The 23,297-nt window shown below is 38.4% G+C and overlaps 1 protein-coding gene across 1 annotated transcript in view; it reads left to right on the top strand.

The window, feature by feature from the left end:
* Positions 1 to 5,975: 5,975 nt before the first annotated feature.
* Positions 5,976 to 23,297, top strand: part of grik3 (glutamate ionotropic receptor kainate type subunit 3) — a 157,119-nt gene continuing 139,797 nt past the window's right edge. The window contains exon 1 of the mRNA XM_082150269.1: positions 5,976 to 6,342. Within this exon, the coding sequence (XP_082006395.1) occupies positions 6,243 to 6,342 (100 nt within the window). The 5' untranslated portion in view covers positions 5,976 to 6,242. The remainder of the gene's footprint in view (positions 6,343 to 23,297) is intronic.

Below are 23,297 nucleotides of genomic sequence, written 5' to 3'. Positions count from 1 at the left end.
GGGAGCATCAACATAGTTATCAGATATTAAGCAGTCAGTCTACTACAGTTTTTCTCAGTCGCTTTGGTGCATTTCTCACATCACTATTTACATTTGCACAACAGTTAGTTCAACCTCCACAACATTTAGTCATTTGAGCACATCATAGTAGCAGTTTCTCATTCCTTCCAACAAATTGCAAATGCTTTTGGACATGCATCAATTGCTTTCATACAACTCTCTGCTGTTTTATAACATTATCATTTGCTTATGTCATGTCAGTCAAAATTAACTATACTTGTCAATGCTGAATAGTCATTCCATATTAAACTAATAGTCCTCATTTCATTGCTTGAGTCATTACATACAAAAATGTTGAACTAGTTGTCAAAATCTGTCAAGCTAATTTTACACTTTTTTTTTTTATTATTCTTTTTTTTTTCTGAAAATGTCTCCTAAATTGAACAATTTCTCTCAGGTGAATCTCAGCTTTCACTGATGAGGAACGTCTGGATGTGCATGAATGATTACAGTACTATGTATGTTGTATGTTCAGTTCCAATATGTACTGCAACATTGTTTCTAGTTGTGCACAGCTCTACCCAAAGGGAGTTTATGTTTGTTGTAAATAAGGGTGTATTTTTTCTTTTGCACAATGCTGTGAACAAATTAGAATTGCAAAGAGCATATGCAGTAAAAATGTGAAACATACATATTCAGTGTCTTGTACTCAGTTACTGCACTAAATACAGTAATGTGTAACTTTACTGTATTTTTCAAATGGCTGTGCAAATAGTATATAGTGCTGTCTTGAGCATGTTCAGGTAGTGTCACCAAGATCTGACTTTTTTGCATTGGAAAACATTTACAGAGTAAACTGTCATAATGAAAACATGACAAAGCCATTTGACTATCTTGTTCATAAACAATGGTGTCAGGACTTTTCATCTTGATGACACTGACACTTTCATTGACATGAAGACTTGCTTTTGAGGAATGAGCTATCCATTTTGAGCAAGTGACACGCTTTTGCAGGTTATCAACTAGGTTTTGCAGTTTGTACTAATTGTTTTGAGAACTGCATTAACTGTTGTGCAAATGTAAATAGTGATGTGAGAAATGCACCAAAGCGACTGAGAAAAACTGTAATACTCTAATGACTGCTAGTTGGCTACTTGACATGTAGTTTCAAAGTTACTTATAGTAGAATGTCTAAAATGGACAATGGAAATAGAGTGTTATAAAACCGACTAGTTTGCATCTTATATAAATAACTAATTAGGGCCAGATTTACTAACAGCTCCAGCGCAAACCCTCTTTTAGCGTTACATTCATTTGTAGGAGTTTCCCTTTCAGACGCAACATTTATGGGAGGAGAGTGTTTAAATGAATCACGCAAGGTGATTTACTAAGGTTTGCTCTAGGCAATTTACTGTATTTCCACCATTATTAGCCAGCAAAAAGCACGTCTTAAACCAGACGTTATATTGCGCTGCTCTTGGTAGATTGTGTTGGTCATTATGGAAATGTTCCGGCTGTGTCTGTTATCTTTAATTTGCATGTTGTCAGGAGATCACACGCAGAACTTTCCACTCCCATCGGTGCTTTTATGGGATTGCGCTCTCACGCTAATTTGCCGTTTAGTAAATTTGGCCCATAATGGCCTATTAGGCCATAAGCCAGTAATGCAACTGTTGCCTCTTTTAAAAAGGTTTCTCATCAAATTATTCCAAGGTCAAATCATGCAAGCTATGTTACTGTATATACATTCTTGTTAAAGGTCACCAGTCGCCCCATGTGTGTCATTCTCTTCTTTGTTGTGAAATTTTTGTGAAAACAAATGAGACAAAGTTGATACTTGACATGAAATCTCTTGAGCTATGAAAGAGCAACCCTCGAGCAGTAACACGTTCCTCTGGGGTTGTGTGTAGGGACACACTCTGTTGTTATGATCAGTGGTTTCTCACAACAGATGGCCACATCAGTGCACTCTGCACTATAAAACACTGAACACGTACTATTAGAAATGCTTCACGTCAGTAATTAACTGCTCATGTCACAGATGGGAATAAACACACTTATTCAGTTTTACTACTCACAGGTATAGTAGGTATTCAGCCCTGAAACCATCATGATTCACCTGTGGCCAGCGGCTGACGGCATCACATAAAACATGAGGAATGGAAAGACAGATAAGCACAATGAGCAGTTATGTGGGCCTAATGTACTCACTGACACAGATCAAGTGGCGCAAATAAAGAGCGTAAGTGCCGTTCTCTGTCAACAGCTTCTTCCCTTGTAGCCGTGCTATCGTTCTCCATCATTTTAATGGTTTGCAGTATTTCTTCATTCCACTGGGCAGTCACCTAGAATTAATCTTTGTCTCCGAGAACAAGCTGATTAGCTTAAGGATGCAGATGCCTGTGTAAAACCTTTGTTTCGAAGCTCGTAGGTTACGTTCACACAGCCAGTGATTGGGAGTGACAACCGTATTTGACTTTTAAATCATCCTGTTCAAAAGCCCACAGTGGCTTTACAGTGTGTTTGAATAAGAAAAGTCAATCTCCTTCTCTATTCTCCATATCCATTAACTGTGTATGCATAGTGACAGAGAGTAAAGTTAATATCAAAAATACTGATCATAACACAAGAAATCTTACCACAATTAACTCAATGTTTTTTTGTTTTGTTTTTTTCCCTGCCAGCGTTTAAAAAAATAAAATAATTGCCATCCAGCACCAGCATTTTTGATCATTTTCACAAGTGTCATGGCTCCCAGAATATTTTGTTGTATAGATATCAGAACATGCAGTATTTCAAAAGAAAGAACAGCCTCTGCTTTTCTTAAAAAAACAACCTTGTTTTATTCTAGCTTCATGTATTGTTTTTTTTTTATCAACACTTGCATGTGGGAAAGTTTCATAAAAAAGCAACATTTTGAGCAAAAAGCTGAGAAAAACGTTTTGTCAAAGACTCACAGTGCTTAAGCTCGTCCTGGGTCGACATTTCATTCACTAATGTTAGGCAGTTTTGATTTATATGCTGTTTAATTTGTTGATGATCGTGTTATTTTACATATGCATATGATTACATATGATATCGCTTGTTTCTGCTTCTTCTTCTCCTGTGTTTTGATCAGGAGATTCTTTCAGAAGATGTGTAATAGCCGTATACCGTATAACAGTGAAAACACGGAAAGCCGGAAAATGGTGGGGAAAGAGTTAATGAACATGAGCAGGGCAGGGACAGTGTGTTGACCAGAATTATAGTTCATGCAACCCAAACCGGTTCTGTTTTATTGTTAAACGACCAAAACTCAGGTCTAAGTACTATTGATATATTTTAGCCATCAATTATATAAAAAGCACTCTTATGCCTGAAAGTAATATATAATTTAAGAAAATTAATTAGTTACATGAATTTAGTCATAATTAATAGACAGTCTAATCACAAACAGTTTCATACAAAACAATTTGATCATGTATTAAGCTGTCAGTTAATTGCTCACATGTGTTTGTGCATTTTCAATAATCATTTAGTATTCTGTTTATAATACTGTATATCAGAGGTCTTCAATCCTGCTCCTGGAGGGCCACTCTCCTGCAGAGTTTAGTTCCAACCTGCTTCAGCACACCTGCCTTTGAATATTCAAGTGATTCTGAAGAGCTTGATGAGCTGATTCAGGTGTGTTTGATTAGGGTTGGAACTAAACTTTGCAGGACAGTGGCCCTCCAGGAGCAGGATTGAAGACCTCTGCTGTATATAGACGGTGGATTTCCCAGAAGTCCTTGCGTGATCTGCCATGTGAGGGCTTTTAGTTTATTTCTGTTCAAGTTATTTTTACATTTATTTGCTTTAGGTTGCAATATCATTTAGCTCTTGCTTATTGTGTTTCGTTTGAGTCATGTGCATTTGTCACTCTAATAGTACTTTATGTTGATGCAGCTTAATCGTGTCCTATTATAATTATATATTTTTTTCACCGTTAAGCAATTTAAAAGTCATTTAGATAGACTGGGTGAAGTCAAGCTAAATCACAATATTAAATCTCATTTTTTTAGTTAAGGCATACATGACAGACACTAATAGATATTAAACAGGTATTTCAGTGCATCTTAAAGATGGATCATTTATAGCCTCGATCAGGAGACCAATGCTATCACTGCTAAACGCTTCATGCAAAGTGTGAACACCAGAGGCAGTTATGAAGACCATCATTTAATCAAGTCTTTATGAAACTCTACCAAAATGCCGTTGACACAGCAAATAGTGTTAAAAGAGGTGATTTTCAAATGCCAAGACTTCTTGCGCTCAGTGGTGTCGAGGTAAAGACACTCGAGAGGAAACTCAAGCATGGATCAGTGCAGTAAATGAGTATTATCATCTGCCCAAGAAAACCCTCCAGAGCCACTCTTTACATCACAACGCTCATGGCACAGTGTAATTACTATAACACTAATGAACAACAAGCACTTAAAGCATAATTGTTTATGGTAGACTAATTTAGAACACTGTGACTGTGAAATGAATAGGGTTTTGGTATTATTCACTTCATTCTTATTAAATCGGATCAAATGTTTTGGAATGAGACAAACCAACTAATGTCACAAAACTCATCAAAACCATAGCTAATAAGACTGAAGGTTTCTGCTCTTGTTTTCCTCCAAAAAAAAAGAAAAGAAAAAAGATGTCACTTCCTGGAGGATGATGTCCTTAACTTGCTTTTGTCAGTTAAAGGGATACTATCCACCTTATTTTCCAACATGGAAGTAAGGTGTTTTCTGTGAATGCGCAAGACTTCCGATTTATTAGCCGCTATAGGGGAATGACGAGAAGAATATATCAAAATTCAGTAAACTGAAAAACTGTTTGCGCTACAAATCAGCATGTTTGTGATTAAGACACTATTAAATTAATATGGTAAGAAATACCAGTTTGCAATAACAAGCTGTTTTGTACAGCTACAAATAACTGGAAGAGAATGACACCGGAAGCCAGACACATTAAAATGGCCGCGCTTGCCTGAAAGTAAGGTGGAGTTCAGTCAAGCAGACAGACAGGAGAGGTAAACATTATTGTCAATTAAAACTATATCCACAAACAATGTTTGAATCATTACTATTAGGAAAAGTAAAACACACAAACAAGTAAGTAAGATATTTATTTATTCATTCATTTTAGGAACAGGGAAAAATAAAGAAGCACTTTTGCCAAGTTTTTCATTTTAGATATAGAACATGGTAAAAATGGCTGAAACTAAATTAGCGAAATTACTTAAAATTCGACCCATGTTCACTTCATTGTGATATTATGATGGAATACAATTAATAAGATTTCCATCTTTAAAAGCAGTGAATTTATTATTTAGAGTTCAAAGGTTATGACCTTTTTCAAAGGTTATGACAAATTATGTCTTTTTTTTTATTTAACAAAAGTCAGAAATAGCTCAATAATTTTATATATATATATATATATATATAGTTTTTATAAACAAGTTTGTATTTAGATGTCAATGATGTCAGTGCTCCACATTATCCAGCATGATGGGAGAATTTCCCGATAGCATCTTGTGCTTCAGTGAAGCATGGGAAATCTGAGGAGTCAACATGGACAATATCACAAATATGCTTCCATTTGATTAGTGCCCTCGAACTACGCTGAATCTGAATGATTTCACCTCACATTTACATCATGTAGCCTATCTGCACATTTTGTTTAACATTTTAGAAATCCTAAAACTTTGCATCCAAGTCTAAATAAAAAAAAACGTATGTTTTCAATGTGATCCTGCACTGTTGAACCCAACTGTGAAGGCCAGATATTTGACAGGTCGATGTCTTTCTGCGCAGTTCTGCCAGCACGCAATACGCGAACAGCGCGACGCGGCCGGTGTAACGCGCAGCGTTAGCGTTAGTCCCCATCCACACTGACGCGGGACTCCAGCCCGGTTGTTGCGGCATCAGCGGTAGGAGGAGATACAGGGATACAGGGATTCAGAGGGATACAGGGACTCCTGCAGGCAGATTTCAGCAGCTCAGACTCGCAGGTGGATCCCGAGCTCCGTCTGAGACCCGAGCGCGCGCGCACTCACGCACTCAAATTAATGAATAAAATCATTAATACAGCGAGCTCGTGTTCAAACCAACTACAATGAGAGCAAATCTGTCGCAGTCAGTCCAATCCTCATATGACTCCCAGCCATTTAACATTTGATGAGCAGTTTTTTGGAGAGCTCCTTGGATTGATCCCAGTGTTTTCCAGTCATGAAGAACAGGAGGGAATATGTGGAATACTGGAGCGCGATTATAGTGGGTCTCTTCTGGATTCACAGCTCTTTCGGGATGCCCCATGTCATACGGATAGGTAAGAGAATGCGTAACGGACACGGACTCTTTATCTGACTGATCGAATGTTTTTATGAGTGTTTAAAGTGCTTGGTTGGGTCGACCTGGTGTTAGTTTGCCTTTCGTATTCAATAAAGTGAAATAAATGTCTTGCACGGACTGTTTAAGCGCTAGAAATGTAGATGCGCGTGCCGTGCGTCTCCGGAACAGATGGTGCTGCATTGATTTCGTGATTTCACAGACATTTGGAGAGAAAAATGTTAACTGTTGAAAATATAGCACGTGGAATTAGTGACATTTGGCGAGAACAGTGGCATTGCGGTATTTCTTGTAAATTCATAAGTTCACAGTCTTAACAGGTGAGCTGGGAAACATTGCGCTGAAGTTTGCCTGGAAACCTCAGCTTTACGCACCGTGTCGCCAGACTGAAGGTCCTCGCTAATACAGTGAAAAATAGTGCACTCATGCAACCTGACAACGAGAGATTTTTCTCCGTCTGAGAAGCTGAAATATGTGTGGCGCGTGGAGACAGGAGCCCAATAAAGATCAATACAGGTTTGTCTGAAGGCAGATCACTTTTGACAAGTGGTTCGATGCAATGCAGAAAAATGGCTCTAAATGTCATTATGAGACATTAACATGTCCAAGCACAGCCTCCAACTTCCCCAGCACATAAAGAGAGAGTGGCACATTCATGAAGCTCAAATAGAACATTTATACACACAGAATGACTTTAGTTTGTTCTGTGTAGTTCTATTTTACATTTAATTCCATAATAGTTTGGCACTACATGTAAATGAACTACATTTTGTTTTTGTTTTCCTTTGTTTTTTCTCTCTCTTCTGAAGGAATCACTGCAATGTGGATTTTAATTATTTTTAATAAGACCCCGTTATTTGGGAACATTTAGAGGAATGTGTTTCCTTGGCATGTTCTGGTTCTTTCTCGACGGATGTGATTGATGACTCTGGCTGTGACTTCAATGACATTGTGCTGGAGATTTGTGATTTTTGACAGCTCAGATCTCTCTCTCTTTTTTTTTTTTTTCACGGCAGTGTAAACGGAAATGTTTTCTCAACAGCTGCTTTAATATACGGCACATTTGAAATGAAAAATAATGTGGCAGGTGTATGAATTGAGTCAAATCTGCTTTGAGAAGTGCACTAATATCCTAAAGTAGACAGATAAAGCACTGATCAGTGTGTACTTCTGAAGAACCCCTGTAGATATGATCATCAGTATGCATGACTTCGTGGGAGTGTATATATGTGCATTTTTCTCCCATCATGCACAATTTGAGCAGCAAAATAAACTACCAAACAAGCAAAAGCCGTCATTTCACCGTCTCGGTTAACTATAGACCCGATATACGGCTATGAGTAACACACTTCTAGCCAAAATAACCTTGAATTTGGTTACATGTCATTTTTGCCAGAATAACTTGTGAGATGTATGATATTCCATCATGTAAGCAAAGTCAACAGTGATTACAAGATGTTTGGTTTCATTCCTTCACTCATTTAATTTTTTTGTGATCTAATAATTGATGACTAGTCTATTATTTGTATATGGTTTAGATGTCTATAAAATTTTCTCTGACAGCCCAAATTTTGCCTTGTTTTAGCCTAGACGCCAGGGCTGTGTTTGGATGCTGTTAGATGTCTTTTAAACGCAGAATAGCTTGCTGGGTAAATGTGTATGTGTAAAGGCATTGGTCCACCCTGGATCCAGCAGAGGGCTTTCTGTTAGTTTGCCCCGTCGTCAGCATGGAAATGAATTTGAGAGGCTTGTGTCCGAAGAGAGCAGGCAGGGAGGCAGATCCGTGTGCTAGTTTAAGTGTTACACCATCAACACGGGCTGTGTAATGGTGGGCATCCACAGCAGACATGCCTCCATTGATTTCACTGTTTTTACAACGCACTTCTCCGAGGCCAGATGGTCGATCAAACTCACTCCGCAAGACTGTAAATGTCGAGGGGAAGAGCATTTCCGCTGTGCCTGTGTGTTATTAGCTGTGTTGCCCTCCTGCTATGAAACTCGAACGGGATCCGCTTTGGAAAAGCACAATGCAGTGTATCGTTACAGTATTACAACGTTTGTTTGTGGTGGAGCCGTAGGATTTAGTGAACTCTAAGTATTTAGATCCATGTTGTTTTGGAGTGATTTAGCGATCGGCATGGTTAGTTTGGCATGGCAAAAACCGATCCTGTTGAGATATACTGAAGCCAGGAGTAAAACATGTATAATGTAGAAGAATTGCAAACTGGTGAATGCAGCATCTAATGTACTGTACATTGACACATATGTGCTTTAAGGTCTGAAATGACCTCAGTAGGGCCACGTTATCCTTCATTATGTCACATGACAGTCGTCCAATCACTGCAGATCCAAAAACAACCTTTGGGGTCAAACTCAATGGGTTTTCAATACCCAGCTTGACTTTTTAGTGTAGTTTGGATTCAGTGCTGTCACTCAATCCTTTCAATATCGTTCAGGGCAGCTGCAGCCTATCAGAATCCACTCCAGTTCTGGCAGCGAACGCTCTGGATCGCATCCAAATGTCACTGCAGAGTAGTGCATATGTCTTGAAAAATAATGATGAACTCTCAAGAGATTTGGCTTTTTTTTTATCCTAATTTTAAAGAATTTGTCTTGTACACTGTGACCTTCAGAAATGGCCAATTTAAATTAGATTTTTCGAGCATTTTGGTATAAGTTTACACGCATCGCCTTTATAAATGTAGAGACTTTTGGGTTTTTGCTAGTGCATTTAAGCTGTCTCATCTGTTGTTCAAGAATACGAATAATGGAATAAATGTAATGCCTTTAAATGAGAGAATCAGCGCCAAAGAAAGATTTATTGAAAAATCAATGGCTTTATCTACCTAAGAGTTACAGTGCTTCATTATGACCAGTTAATCAATCTCACACACAGTTATGTGCCACTTTTATTTTAGCCTTTTTCCTATATATATATATATATATATATATATATATATATATATATATATATATGAAAGAAAAAGAAAAACTAAAAAGCTAAAAAGCTAAAAGCTACTATTGGCTGTTTCATACTAGAGACTCTTGCACTAATTTAAAACACAAATGGGCTGCAAATCCACATCACGTGTTCATAGTACAGTGTATTTGACACACACACACACACACACACACACACACACACACACACACACACACACACACACACACACACACACACACACACACACACACATACACACACACACGTTCTGTATAATGATGCTTCATATAACTGTATCTCTGCACTTTTCTCATTTTTATTTTATTTTTATTTTTTATTAAAATGCTCTTCACATTAAAAGCACATGATAGTTTGTGAGGCTTGTGTCCCCTAAACGTGTTTCACGTGCGGTGAATTCCCGCATGACAAAAGAGCAGGAGGAGGAGATAAATTTCTAAAGAAGCTGACAACAAGAATTGTGTCATCGGTATAAAATGGCCATCAGCTGCAGAGTGAAAATGAATTTTTTAATTTTTGTGCAAATTTAATCTATAAGCTGTCATGGGCGAGCTAGAACTCTCCCTGGAGAGACCAGAGGTCGATGTGCGCGCGCGTGAATCGCGGATGCGGGACGGTGCACGGAGGGGTTCGAGACGCGTGCACGAGCACTGTAGCGCCAGTGTCTCACACACACGCACACCGAACTGCATGTGGTTTGTACACACGCACACAGCTGTGTGGTTTCACTGAAGCTGTTGTACATTTACGGAGTCAGCACACTTATGGCCTGCCGATTAGCTTCAGTGCCGGTAATGAGAGCGACCAGATGTCGGGTTTGTTCGCATGAAACCCTGAATCAAATGCTCCGTACTCTCTTCTTTCAAATCAGTGTCAATCTTTTATTCTGAAGCTGAGATCTACTTAAAGACCGACTAGACACACACACGCATGCTCGCACGTAAATTCAATATGTAGCTACACAAAAGATTTGAAACGAAAGGGAACGAAATGGTGCATATAGTAACACACATCATGTTGATTATGTTAATGCAGCAGAAAATCTCCATTACATGAGTTTGAAACTTAATCTGAAAATGTATGCATTATGTTGAGCATAATTGCAAGGGTTTGAGGGTATGAAAGGACTTTGACACACCCAAAGCATTGGTAATCAAGCATTTTGAAAAGCATGGATTGATCCTTACAAGCTTTCCTATCACACTTTTATTTAAAGTTAAAAAATCGAATAAATGTCAACCTCTAAAATGACTTTCCTTTTTGACTGTCTCTTAGTCTGTGCTGGCTTTTGGTTATCAGAAATTGGCAAATAGCTATTATTTTATGCTAATGTTATATGTAATGCTGTCTTTTTTTAAATCATAGCAATAAGGTAAAGTGAAGTGTGTAATTTGTGCACTACCAGCATCGTAATTGCATTCAACAGGTTTTACTTTTTCAGACAGATTTCTGCAGTTGACAAATATGCAGTCTCACCCTAAACTCACGCCATTTGTTGAGCCAATGTTACTGTCAGTTTACGAATCGAATGGCTTCACCTGCATATTAAGCTGAAGAAGAGAAAGAATTTCAACATTAAAAAATACATGAGTTTTAAAGTCGCAATGAAATGGAAGTAGCGACAGACAGGGCCGGAGTGGGGCCACTTTTCAGCCCGGGAGTTTCAGGCCAAGACCGGCCCATGGTGGAATTCCAAATTAGCACTTTTTCCAAATTGGATAAATGAAGCAACAGTTCAACTCTTACTATTGTGTAGTTTGTATTAATACCATGGTTCAACAAATAATGTAAAGGTTAAATAATAATTCACTTAGACTTTATAACACGCAATTGCGACTTTATTTCACTCAATTCAGATTTTATATCTCGCAATTCTGACTTTATAACACGCAAGTGCGAGTGCGACTTTATTTCACGCAATTCTGACTTTATATCTTGCAATTCTGAGAAATAAAGTCAGAATTGCGAGATAAAAAGTCGCAATTATCTTTTAAAATGTTTTATTCTGTGGCGGAAACAAGCTTCCATACCTCCTGGCCTCTTCCTCCCATCCATCCTCCCTGACGCGGACCGTTACTGTAGGGCCGGCCCAGCTATTGGTAGGCGCCGGCGGTGCCGCAGTAGCCTACCTGAGAAAACGTTTTGGAAAAGACGGGCTGGACCCAACCAACTCTATAGGAGGGGAGGGGAGAACTCCCTCACATGGTACAACCCATGCAGAGGCTGCGCGCTGCGGTGTCAGAATGCGTAACGTGTGTAGCCTAATGTAACTAACGTGACAAATGTGAAGAAAAAAAAAAAAAAAAAAAATGTCCTCGACCGGCCCAAAAGTGAAGCGGCCCACCGGGAATTCTCCCGATTCTCCCGATTACCCACCCCGGGCCTGACGACAGATCTTTTCTTCTATATTGAGACAGAGTATTGAAAAACATGTAGGGCGGGGACTTCTATGCATGCATTGTTGATTGGATTTTCCATTCAGGATCTTCCATTTCCTCACTATTAAGGAATCATGGAGCTAAAGAAAACACAAACTTTCGAGAAACGCACACAAAGGCAGCGGAGTGATACAGTTCATTTTATATAAGTATATTTTTAAGTAAACTTTATGTAGAAAGCATACTAATATCAACGTACTTGTAGTATACTTGTAAGTGTACAATTTCAGTACTACATGCGACTAAATTGGCCCACTTTTTAGTGTATAAAAATATACTTTTAAATATAGGCCTACTTTAAGTGTAACAGTAGTAAACTTTGAGTGCACAACTAGTTAGTGTTTTGTTTGTACTGCAACTATACTACAAGTGAAATTATAGGAACTGATAGTCTACTATATAGTTAAATACTTGTAGCACATTGTTTAGTTTATGAAAGTACTCTTTGTAGTATACTCTCAGTAAACTAGCAGTTTTATACTGCAATCATACTTGTAAGTTTTCTTCAAGTGAACCTAACATCACACTTATAGTAGACTACACACAAATCACATTCTCAGAATTAAGAACATATCTGTCGTCTTTACAAATCAACATCTCAATCAAAAGAGTAAACACAACTACAAGTCAAGTATACTTAGAATACTTATATATTTTTTATTATATCTTAATCAAAAGACTAAGTGTAGGCCAATTATACTTAGACATTTCTGTCAGTGTAAGTCAAGTATACTTAAGTGTAATTTTAAGTGTATTTCTGAGAAGTACATTCCTGTTTTTAGTTTAAATGTAGGAGAGCGGGGCATAAACTAACGCAGGGCTAGTGGTAACACACTTGTTTTAAATACTTCCACACATGCTAGCATGACGAAACTTAGTGTATTTACTTGCCATATCAATATAGAGAAGAAATTGTGCCAAAATTCAGAAATCTTTGGAAGATATCACTGAATATTTATTTAACCATAGCAAAAGTAAATGTCTTATGATAATTTTTCATCTCTGTTTTTTGTTTATTTAAAATTAGACAAATCTGATATTATTTTAATCCCCGATCTGTTATTTAATAGTTGAAATAGTTATTTAATGCTTTGCTAAGACACTAGCCGGGTTTAAATCCTAGTTGCAAAGGCGGTGCATGTTGTCACACTGCATTACAATGAGCCCTAACTATGATATTCTATTCTATACTTTTATGAATTCTATTGAGAAACCATGAGAAAAAGGTGAATAAAGACTGAGAGCCAATGTTCAGAAATTATGAATTATTATTATGTTTTGAACTATGCTGTATAGCTGTGTTTTGCCGTGTTTGTTGTCAAACTAAAAAATAAATAAAAACAATATTATAAAAAATGCCATTTTTTTATATAAAAAAGTTAATAATTGTATTTTATTGACAAAATATTGTAGTTTGTCTTGTATACTTATTTGATTAGATCAGATAACATTTTAATCTGTCATATGCTCATGTTACAATGTACTATGGGGCATGTTGTCACATTTCACTTCCATTCTTTGGGGGTAAATCAGGAAAAAATATGCACTGTATTAATAAAACAAAACCACATAATTGTACTAGACACGTGTGAAATTAGTGCGGTAACACATAAATACTCTGAACCTTAAGTAGGTTTACACAAACTGAGAAAGTCTAAAAGCGTTAGGTCGTGCCCTGCTCTCCCCTACAGTAATAGCACACTTGAACAAACCTCTTTTTCTGAAGGGTTGAGCTACACATGTACACTTGCCTCCTTCTTTCTGTAGTTTTATATAAAGGTCATAGCAGTAAATAGAGATAACATTACGACAGTGGCACGAGAGTGAACTAATTCACTGACACACGAGGTCTTCCCTTTCACCAAGAGTGTTCTCCCAACAGATGGTGTTTTCATATCACACTGCAAAGTGTGTGCTAGGTCTTTCAGCAACATATGCTCTTTATAATAAATAATAAGCTGACTAATCTCACTCCGATACACCCGTTCCTTTCCTCGGAGGATAATACACCAGCTCTCTGATTTCATCAACACAAACGGTGGGCCGTTGTCCCTGGATGTGTGTGACCTTCCGGCTTGGAAAAATACATAGCTTGTCAATGTAGTTGTTTTCTCCGTCTCGCTCCTTCAATTTCACTCTTGCTCTGCGTTACTCTTATTTTAGTTGTGGGAGGTGCAACACCAGCAGACAGAATCAAATGTCACGTCCACCCATTTGTCTTTATTACGAGCGCCTGTCCAACGCATCCGATTCCCACTCGCTCCCATCAACCGGCCCCTGCTGGGAAAGTCAAACAGAATTAAACCGTCCAAACGGGAAAACCCGGTCTCGGGTCGCAGCGGCTCGCAGAATAAACAGCGGAGACCGTTTCTCAGTGGTGCGAGCGACCAGAAGAGCGAACGCTGATCTCTGCTGTGAGAACGCTGGAGCCAGACGGAGCTTGGGAGACTCTTATTTAGTTTGTTAATTAGCTCAAACCTTTTGATCCCAATTTAAAAACCTGCCACGTTGCTGCGCTCGCCTCTTTTGTGCATTGCCCCGAGCAAAATAGAACAGAGCCCATTTTTCCCCCTTTGCTTTTCAAATAGTGTGGCATTCAAGTCCTCCCCCTACACACTCCCCCTTCACACACTCCCTCCGTTTGATGCGAGCTGCCTTTTCTGTCTGCCGACAGCCTGCAGAAACATACGTACGGATCACGTTTCCTTCAGCTTCACTGAGCATTGGTGACATTACGGTATATTGATTTAAATGTACATGTGAGGAGGTGAAAGTGAAAATGCACAAAAGACATTCCTATTATCTCAATTAGTTCGACTAGGCAGTGAGAATAAATTGAAAGCAAGTTCAGACTTAACCTTCAGAAATGTCTCCAATTTATTTGACGTGTGAAATATTTGATACACTAAAAAATTGTTTGCCTAACTTAATAAAACTATGACATTTCCCACCAGGTTGGAATGAAAATTCGCAAAAGAGATTCCTTTTATTTCTTCTTTATTATTATGGCTCTAATGAGATTATATTGAGACCAAATGGAGATTTTTTCTTGAATTGCTAAAGTCTAAGTGTGCAACTATTTTGATATGTGAAATATTAGATGCACTAAAAAAAAGTTAGTCTAACTTAATAAAATTCTGACACACATTTCCACAGAGTTGAATAGTGTTGAGCTGCTCAACTTAATTCAGTTAGTTCACTTCAATTTCATTTGACTTATGTGATTTTCACTCGGAAATAATATACTTTTTCTGATGCAATTATAATTAAATGCAGAAGTAAAAAAAAATACTACAATGTATGGGCGGGTAAAACAATAAGAGACTGTTCTGCATTGAAATTAGCTCAGTTATTTCTTGTCGAGTTAAGCCGTATCATTGTGTAGTCACCACAATAAAGCACAACTCAAAAAAACATAAACATAAACAGAACAATAAATACTAACAAGTGAATCAGAATAACTCCCTCTTGCAGCATCTCTTCTCTTCTCTGATGATGAGGGTGGGGCAACCTGTCACTCACATGAGATCAGCCAATAGCAAACCACCACCATCCAACCAGCCAATCAACTCCCCACGGACAAAATCAAGCCACACCCACATTTGTTCTTGTTCCAGAAGCGTTTCACTCGGATATAAGTCACTATAGGGAAAAAAAGACGAGCACAACTTCCCTTTCATGACAACTTTGATTTCAACATTCACTCCTCTGATCTAATCACACTAATCTAATCAGAAATCCACTGTCAAGTTAATGCCAACAAAAATGAAATGTGCAGTAACAAACATTAAAGGGTTCAGATAACTTGCACTTTACAAATGTAAGTGGATTAAACATAATGAAATTAAGTGACAACATGGTTTAGCTTATTTTTAATTAGCCTAAGTAAATTTAACAAACAGCAAAAATCTTTTTTTTGAGAGAGAGGATTTTTATATATTTTTTAATACTGTCTCGTCTTCCAGCTAAATATACAGACAGATTTAAGTAAGCCCTTTGTAGGCTGATTACCCTAGAAACCACTGAAACATTTCTCTGTTTGTATGATTTTGACCCAGTGGTGTCAGTTTGGGGCGCCATCTGTTTGTTTGTGCAACTGTGTCAGACAGTTCAGGAAGTCATTTGTTTATGCAGTTTCATTTGGTGAAGCAGAAAGTACACAACTCACTTTTATCTAAGATGTTCTTAAGAAACATCACTACATCTTCGGAAATGATTGTACATCATTGTAAAACTGTACTCAGATGTGCCAATTTTGCAATCAAATATGACATTTTATATGACCAGTTTATCTGAGCTATTCTATCCACATTTTTTATCTCTGTCTCTCACCTTTTGTGAACTTTTTGATCTTTAATGTCAGATTTGGAGAAGCATTTGAGACAACCTTGAGGTATGAAAGAGCTGAGGCATAAAACGTTCCTCTTAGACATGCTCTTATACGGTGACCGGGAGGGGACATGTTCGGATCACTTAGTTTTGTCGTGGCCACAACATATAAACTCGTGGGAACGTGATATTAAGTCGTGGGAACGTCATAATATCTCGTGGGCACGAGATCGTATGTTGAGGGAACGACATCCGTTTCTCGTGGCTACCAGTTTTATAACGTGGGAACTGAATCTTCACACGCGACACGGGCTCCTCCTTTTACCCCGGTCATAATTTACTTTGTTATTTGTTCATTTAAGTTTCTCAGAATTTGTTTTTTGTTTATTGCCTTAAACGGGACTTTATTCGTGACCCGAGTATTTCATTCAAGTCAGCAAATTTCTGATGAAAAAGCCCATTCAACTTAAGAATGCGCTTCAGGTGTCTTTGACTTACGTACTCATGTCTTAATGCCAGAGACCGCACTATATCTTTATATGACATTCCTAATTCAAAGTGAAATGTTATTTCATCTGTATATGTACAGTATGTACAGTATTGACCGGTGTGGTTCCCTCAACATAACTCGTGGCCACGATAAATAGATGTCGTTCTCTCAAAATATGAAGTCGTGGCCACGAGAAAAATATATCGTTCCCTCAAAATATGATCTCGAGGCCACGACTTTACATCGCGTGGCCACGACATAATGATATCATTACCTCAACAAAATGATCTCGTGGCCACGATTTATTATCACAAGTTTATATGTTGTGGCCACGACAAAACTAAGTGAACCGAACATGTCCCCTCCCGGTCATTGTACTCTAAGGCCGGAAGTAAAAGATTGGCTCAAGGAACACAATCTCATAATAAGAAAAACAGCTCGGGTAAAATGGCCACTAATGAGGTTCATGGTAGGAATGCTAACAGATATCCGGTAGTCATTCTGAAGTACCTGGAACTTAACTCGACTTGCTTTCCTAATAGGCTCCTGTTGCAACTGCTAGCCTGTGATCTACGGGCAAGACATGAGTTATTGTGATCATCAGTTAACTGGCACTCAAAGAGGTCTGCAGAGGTCAACCACAGCTTAGCTGAATGAGAACTGCCTTTGAATTTCTATTGAGAAACAGTTCTTTTCTCCCACGTCTCCTTTGTCCTTCTGAGAATCTACAAGTGCTGTAGAAAGTTTCTGGTTTGGGAAGCATGCACTTTACTATTGTGTGTTTCAGCATTCCTGCAATAAAAGGCCTTTGCATCAGATTTGTTCAATTCCCCTGAAGATACTTATTTGAAAAGATCAGCTTAGAAAGATGGACTGCAACTTTCATAAATGAAGTGCAGTTAGATAATTGGTAGGTTTGCTTGAACAACCATTAATAAAATGGTCATTTTTAAAGAGCAACAAAGCTTTTATTTTTATTTTTTATCCATCCAGTTTTTCTCTATATACTTCTCTATGCATTTGTGTAGCAGGAGAGATTAGAGTGGGAGCGGAGAGTGTTGACCTCAGATATAGTGGTGGTGGAGGTCAAGAGACCCACGAGTCCCAGAGCATCTCAAATGGATGCTCCAAAGAAACAGCACTTTGCAAGTGAAAAGAGGGTGAGATGTTATATAAGCAATATACATTTTCCCGGAAAAGAAGTCAGTCTTGTAATGGTAATTGATGAGTACATCCAACAGTGTTTGACAAGTTTGGTAAAAAAACAATAAGAACTTTGCTTGGAGTCTCACTTTCTGGCCTGAGATTGTTCATTTTGCGACTTAGGCAGTTTTTATGTTCTTGCCTGTAGGAAATAAATAATGAACTGCAGATTAAAAGATCACCAGCACTGTAGAGATCCAATAAAAACAAGTCCCTGCATGGAAATAGACTGTGTTGAACAATACGTTTGAATACAGAATGATGGTGAAAGAATAATTAGCTGATTTAATTACCACACTGTTCATTGATCGACATCAGATGTGAACTTGAGGTCGTGAAATTTGCATGAATACACAGAGTTGGAAATCAATGGGTATTATTTAGCTTTAAAGAGTAAGATAAATAAATATTCATTCTGCTTTAGTTCCGAAAAGAAAATAATTTCGCAATGAAACAAATGCCGTTAATTTGCCATGCATTGTTGTGGTTGCACTGGTTTATTCATCATGATAAATGGTTTATCAAAACACTCTGCATTTGAGTTGTAAGTAACATTTAAGACTGCTTATGCACCTCATGAAAACTGTATACTGAAATGATTTATTGCTTTGAGAGATACACATTTAATCTTGGCATGTCTATACAATATGCACTAGCTTGTAAGGCACTAACACAAAGCTATTACTGAACCGTAAGCCAACAGCTAGTATGGGAAATGTCAGAGGTAGTGTAGAGTCATTCAGGCAGCAGATGAGAGCAGCAAGGTGAACTCTGATCTGAGGAGCTAAAAGATTACCAATAAACACAAGAAAACAAGGGCTTTTGCTGCCGCCCTTGACAATAATGCAATGTCTGGACTTTGAAAGGTACCGCATAAAGATTGGACCACTATAAAGCTCAGAAACGGCAATGTTTTTTGAATGCGTAAATCGATTTCCTTTTAAATGTCATGGACAGTCAAGGCAGGAAACCACACACAAGCAAACTCAGATGTTGTTATAACTATGACATTTTTCATATTCAGATTCATCTTTGTTGTATCGGGCATTTATTTAGCTGCTGGTTGTGAGGTTATGTGCCTTGAGTTATCAAAAAGTCACCCAGTTTATATGTCTGCATTTGCGCACTTGTCCATCGTGGTAAAAGTCATCATCCACACATGAACACGTTAAAGTTTCAGTGATAAATCATCGGTTATGTTTGACATTAGTTCACTCCAGGTTGTGGGTCTTAAAAAGGATGAATGAAACCCTGTGATTGAACAACATGAAACGAAGCAGTGATTGAAAAGAAAGAGGCACGTCTAGGCCAGGGGACAATCAGTGGGTCTTTGTGCAGTTTTCCCAGCCGGTAATGACATCTGGAACGCCTCGTGCATAGAAATAGGCATTAGTGCTCGGGCAGAATCCGGTGTGGCTGCAACTCTACAAAGATGACAGAATCCACACAGCGAGCGTCTGCGGGATGGGGCCTATTAGAGACCGAGATCTGTTAGAGCTGCTGACAGACTTGAAAAGAAAGACTTGAGAAGATATTACCTCCAATTATGGGGCTTCCTGACCAGTGTGATCAAGTGTAACTGGGAAGGCTGAGCCCTTTCAAACTCTCGACACGTCAACTTGTTTTTCAGAGGTCTCACGATGATATAGAATGGCTTTCTTTCCTCATTCCTTCATCCCTCGATCTCCACATCCTCGTCCTCAGCCCTCTCATCTCTTTTCCTTAAAGATCAGCGATGCAGGGCTGAGCGTTTCAAAGTCCTGAGAAAAAACACACCACGTTCTCTGAAACGGAAAGTGTTTTTGTGGGGGACTCAACTGCGAAGTAGACCTCATCCTGTCAAATTGCAAATTTAATCCTATCCAGCATGTGCAAATGGTTGTAATCCCCACTGGGACACAATGGTCTGTTCACTTACTCATCCAACCCCTGCCTCATCTGGCTGGATTATAATGTTTCTATTTGAGTAATGATTGCCAATTACACATCTTTATATAATGGCCCTATTGCCATTTGGGTCTGCGCTCAAGTGCATGTTTAAGGATTTTATCAGCAGATGGAACATGAAAATGATTATCATCCCCTCAATCAACTAACCAACCAATACATCAATTAATAAGTGAACCACATAGCCAACCAGTCAGTCAATCCGTGGTCGGTGACATCAGTGGTCCAATTAATCAACCAGTGAGTCAGTCAGTCAATCAATTAGTCAACTAACCAACTCAGCAACCACCCAAACTACATTACCAACCAGTCAGTCAATCCCAGTTATTCTCGTCTGTCATATTAATGATTTCAATCAACCAGTGAGTCAATCAATTGCCCGATCATTCAACGTGCCAATCAGTCAGTCAACTAACCAACCCTGCTTCCCAATGTCAATACTATCCATCCTAAATAGTATGTGAGAATAGAATAAGTATGTCAAAAATCCCTAGATGGTCTACTATTCCTGGTAGATATTCTGAGTGTGGATCCGTGCACACTTTAAAGTCTAATATTGCCCACAATCCATTGCGCTTTGGATGAGGATTTGGTTCAGAAGTACAAACACAAGTAAAAAGTGTTAAAAAAACAAACAAAACATGGCAGATATGCACAAACGACAGTGAGAGGTTTAGATACGGGTTTGAATGACTAATAATCAAAGTTTAACCTGATAAAAAAAAAAAATATATATTTAATGTTATCCATGTTATATTTCAAATGCAATAACAATGTGGACTTTTATAAAGATCCGTTTGGCCATTAACTTTTAAATGCATAAATATGCATTAATATGAGGAGAGTCCACATGATAGACCAGCAACTGCAGATCAACGTGCTTCTGCAATTCTCTCTGATACGGTTGGAAATTCAATGAAATGAAACCTGGATGATTTCTACTGTGACAAGATGATTGACAGGCGTGTTTACTGTGACAGGATGCGACAGAGAACAACCGTTAAAGACGCTATTGTATGACGTGCTAGTTTGTCCCAAAGTTTCTCTACTCTTTTGCTAAACACTCAAATGTATGTACTTTTAGAGCGTAGTATAAGTAGGCGAATTAGGACACAGCACAACTCACCAACCACACCCAACTCCTGTTTCAACAAGCCAATCAGTCAGTCAGACAGACAACTAACCAACTCATCCACCACCCAAACTACATTACTAGCCAGTCAGTCAATCCCAGTAACTCTGGTCTGTGACATTAGTGATATCAATCAACCAATGAGTAAATCAATCGGCCGATCATCCAACGTGCCAATCAGTCAGTCATCTAACCAACCCTGCGTCTCAGTGTCCATACTATCCATCCTAAATAGTATGTGGGATTAGAATAAGTGTGTCCCAAAGCATTTTATGTTGAAGAGAGTATGTCAAAAATCAACCACCCAGACTCCTGAACCAACCAATCAATCTGTCAGTCAGTCAGTCAGTCAGTCAATCAATCAATCAATCAATCAATCAATCAATCAATCAATCAATCACCTGACCATCCAACAATCCAATCAGTCAGTCAACTAACCAAGTCATCAACCACCCAAACTACTGTACCAACCAGTCAGTCAGTCAGTCAGTCAATCTCCCTAACATCCAACACGCCAATCAGTCAGTCAACTAACCAACTCACCAGTCAGTCAATCTTAGCATCTCTGATCTGTGACATCAGTTCCTGACACTGTCAGACTCAAAGTACCTTTTCTGTGATTTTCCAGTAATCTGAGTGGCTTGATTTGTCTCAGCTAGAGGGGATAAGCACTGATTGCCTTCCCCAGGTCTTGATGGCAAGTCGGAGTGCTCTCCCCTCAGAAGGAACGCACTCCTCTGGGGACTGATTGGCTTCTTGGCCCTCACAGTGCTGGCTGACATGTTAGCTGTGTAATGCCGGTACACCTGACAAAGCCCTCGTGATTGGAAGACTTTCTCTGTCCTGCCGAGCCTGAAGTATATCAGTTATCTTGTGTGAATTTGCCCCAGTTCGCAAATGTTGCGTCTATGGTGGATTATCAAAAGGTGATGGATGTTTCACCCGGTGGACTCCTGACAATATTTGGGATGATGAAGAGATGAGTTGGTAACAAAATAACAGGACAGAAATGTTCCCTGCACACAGTGTTCAGACCATCAACAATACAGCTTATATTGCGTTGCATATTTTTATAGCAAATCGAACAAAGTTTTTTATCAAACAAAGGAGTGAATTCACTGAACAGATTAATAATATTTGCACACTGCATTTCATTGCAAAAGCTACCAGTAATCCAGTTTAACCAGGTGCTAAATGCACTGAAAAAGCACTGCACCAATATGTAAATAAAGTAATTCTCATTGTTTTCAGCACAAACGTGCCTAATTTCTATGTAAATTAGTCTCATACAGTATTGTGCCATATTCACAAATCTCTAGTTTTCTGTCATAAATACAATTTGCTATAAGCACCACACAAGCAGTAAACTGCTTTTCATTGAACGGAGACGTTTGTGTGCAATTTCTATTGATCATGGCAGCACTCATTCATTAAATGATGTAGAAGAGCATTTTAGGCATATATCCAGATGCAGATGAATGCACTTGCAGCATTTTAAAGAGCCGATTCAGGTGCTTGGATGACAGTGGCGGAGGAATACTGTAGCGCAAAGTCTCGCTTGAATTTCAATAGCGTGACACTTTGGCCCTGTTTACACCTGGTATTAAGAAGCGTTTTGGTCAATCAGATCACAAGTGGACGACGCTAAATAGGTGTAAAACGGTCTAAAATGTTTGGAGCTTGTCCACTTTTAACCCCTTCCAGAGGTAGTTGTAAATGCATTAGACTGGATTGCTCTCGTAGTGTAAACGCTCATGTGGTCGAATGTGTTCAAACAGCCACAAAAGACCGTCTTATCTCCGCCTGTAATGACCTGATGAGTAAACATTTTGAGAAGAGCGCTAGCCAGACGTGATTTAAACTGTCGCCTGAAGACCCAAGTTTGGTTTGATCTTAATTAATCAAGTGATAAAGTGTGAGTTGTTTGGCCTGCTGGAATTCCCTATTATGTGAGAGAAGACTGACTGATGACACTTAACGAAACCAGATTGCAGTCACTGACACTGTAGAAATATGGTGTTTTGGCGGAATATTTATTTATTTATTTATTTATTATTTACTGTATTGCAAATGGTAATGTTATCTCTTAAATTCCCTTAAATTAACTTTCAACTTTTCAGCTTTCTCATTCAAGGTTGTTTTTATTGTTTTTGCACATTTAGAATATTTTTCCATTACAAATTTCATACATGTGACTACTATGATCTTAGTAATGCCTTTAAATTCTGGATACTAACAATGGTTCATTTTCATAGGGCAGTAAAAAAAAACAAAAAAACAACAACAACTTTAAAGCCGATGACTTTTTCTTCACCATAAATAATTATAATAAACTTAAATTGAAGTAAATAGTTAATTCAGTAATTAAGAGTCTAATGAAAGATCAATATCAATCAGTCGGTCAAAATTTAATATTGCCTCATATATAAACTAA

The sequence above is a fragment of the Leuciscus leuciscus genome, assembly GCF_965113295.1.
Source record: "Leuciscus leuciscus genome assembly, chromosome: 20".
NCBI classification, from domain to species: Eukaryota; Metazoa; Chordata; class Actinopteri; order Cypriniformes; family Leuciscidae; genus Leuciscus; species Leuciscus leuciscus.
Note: the sequence above shows the minus strand (reverse complement) of the source record. Positions and strands in the feature narration are given on the sequence as shown.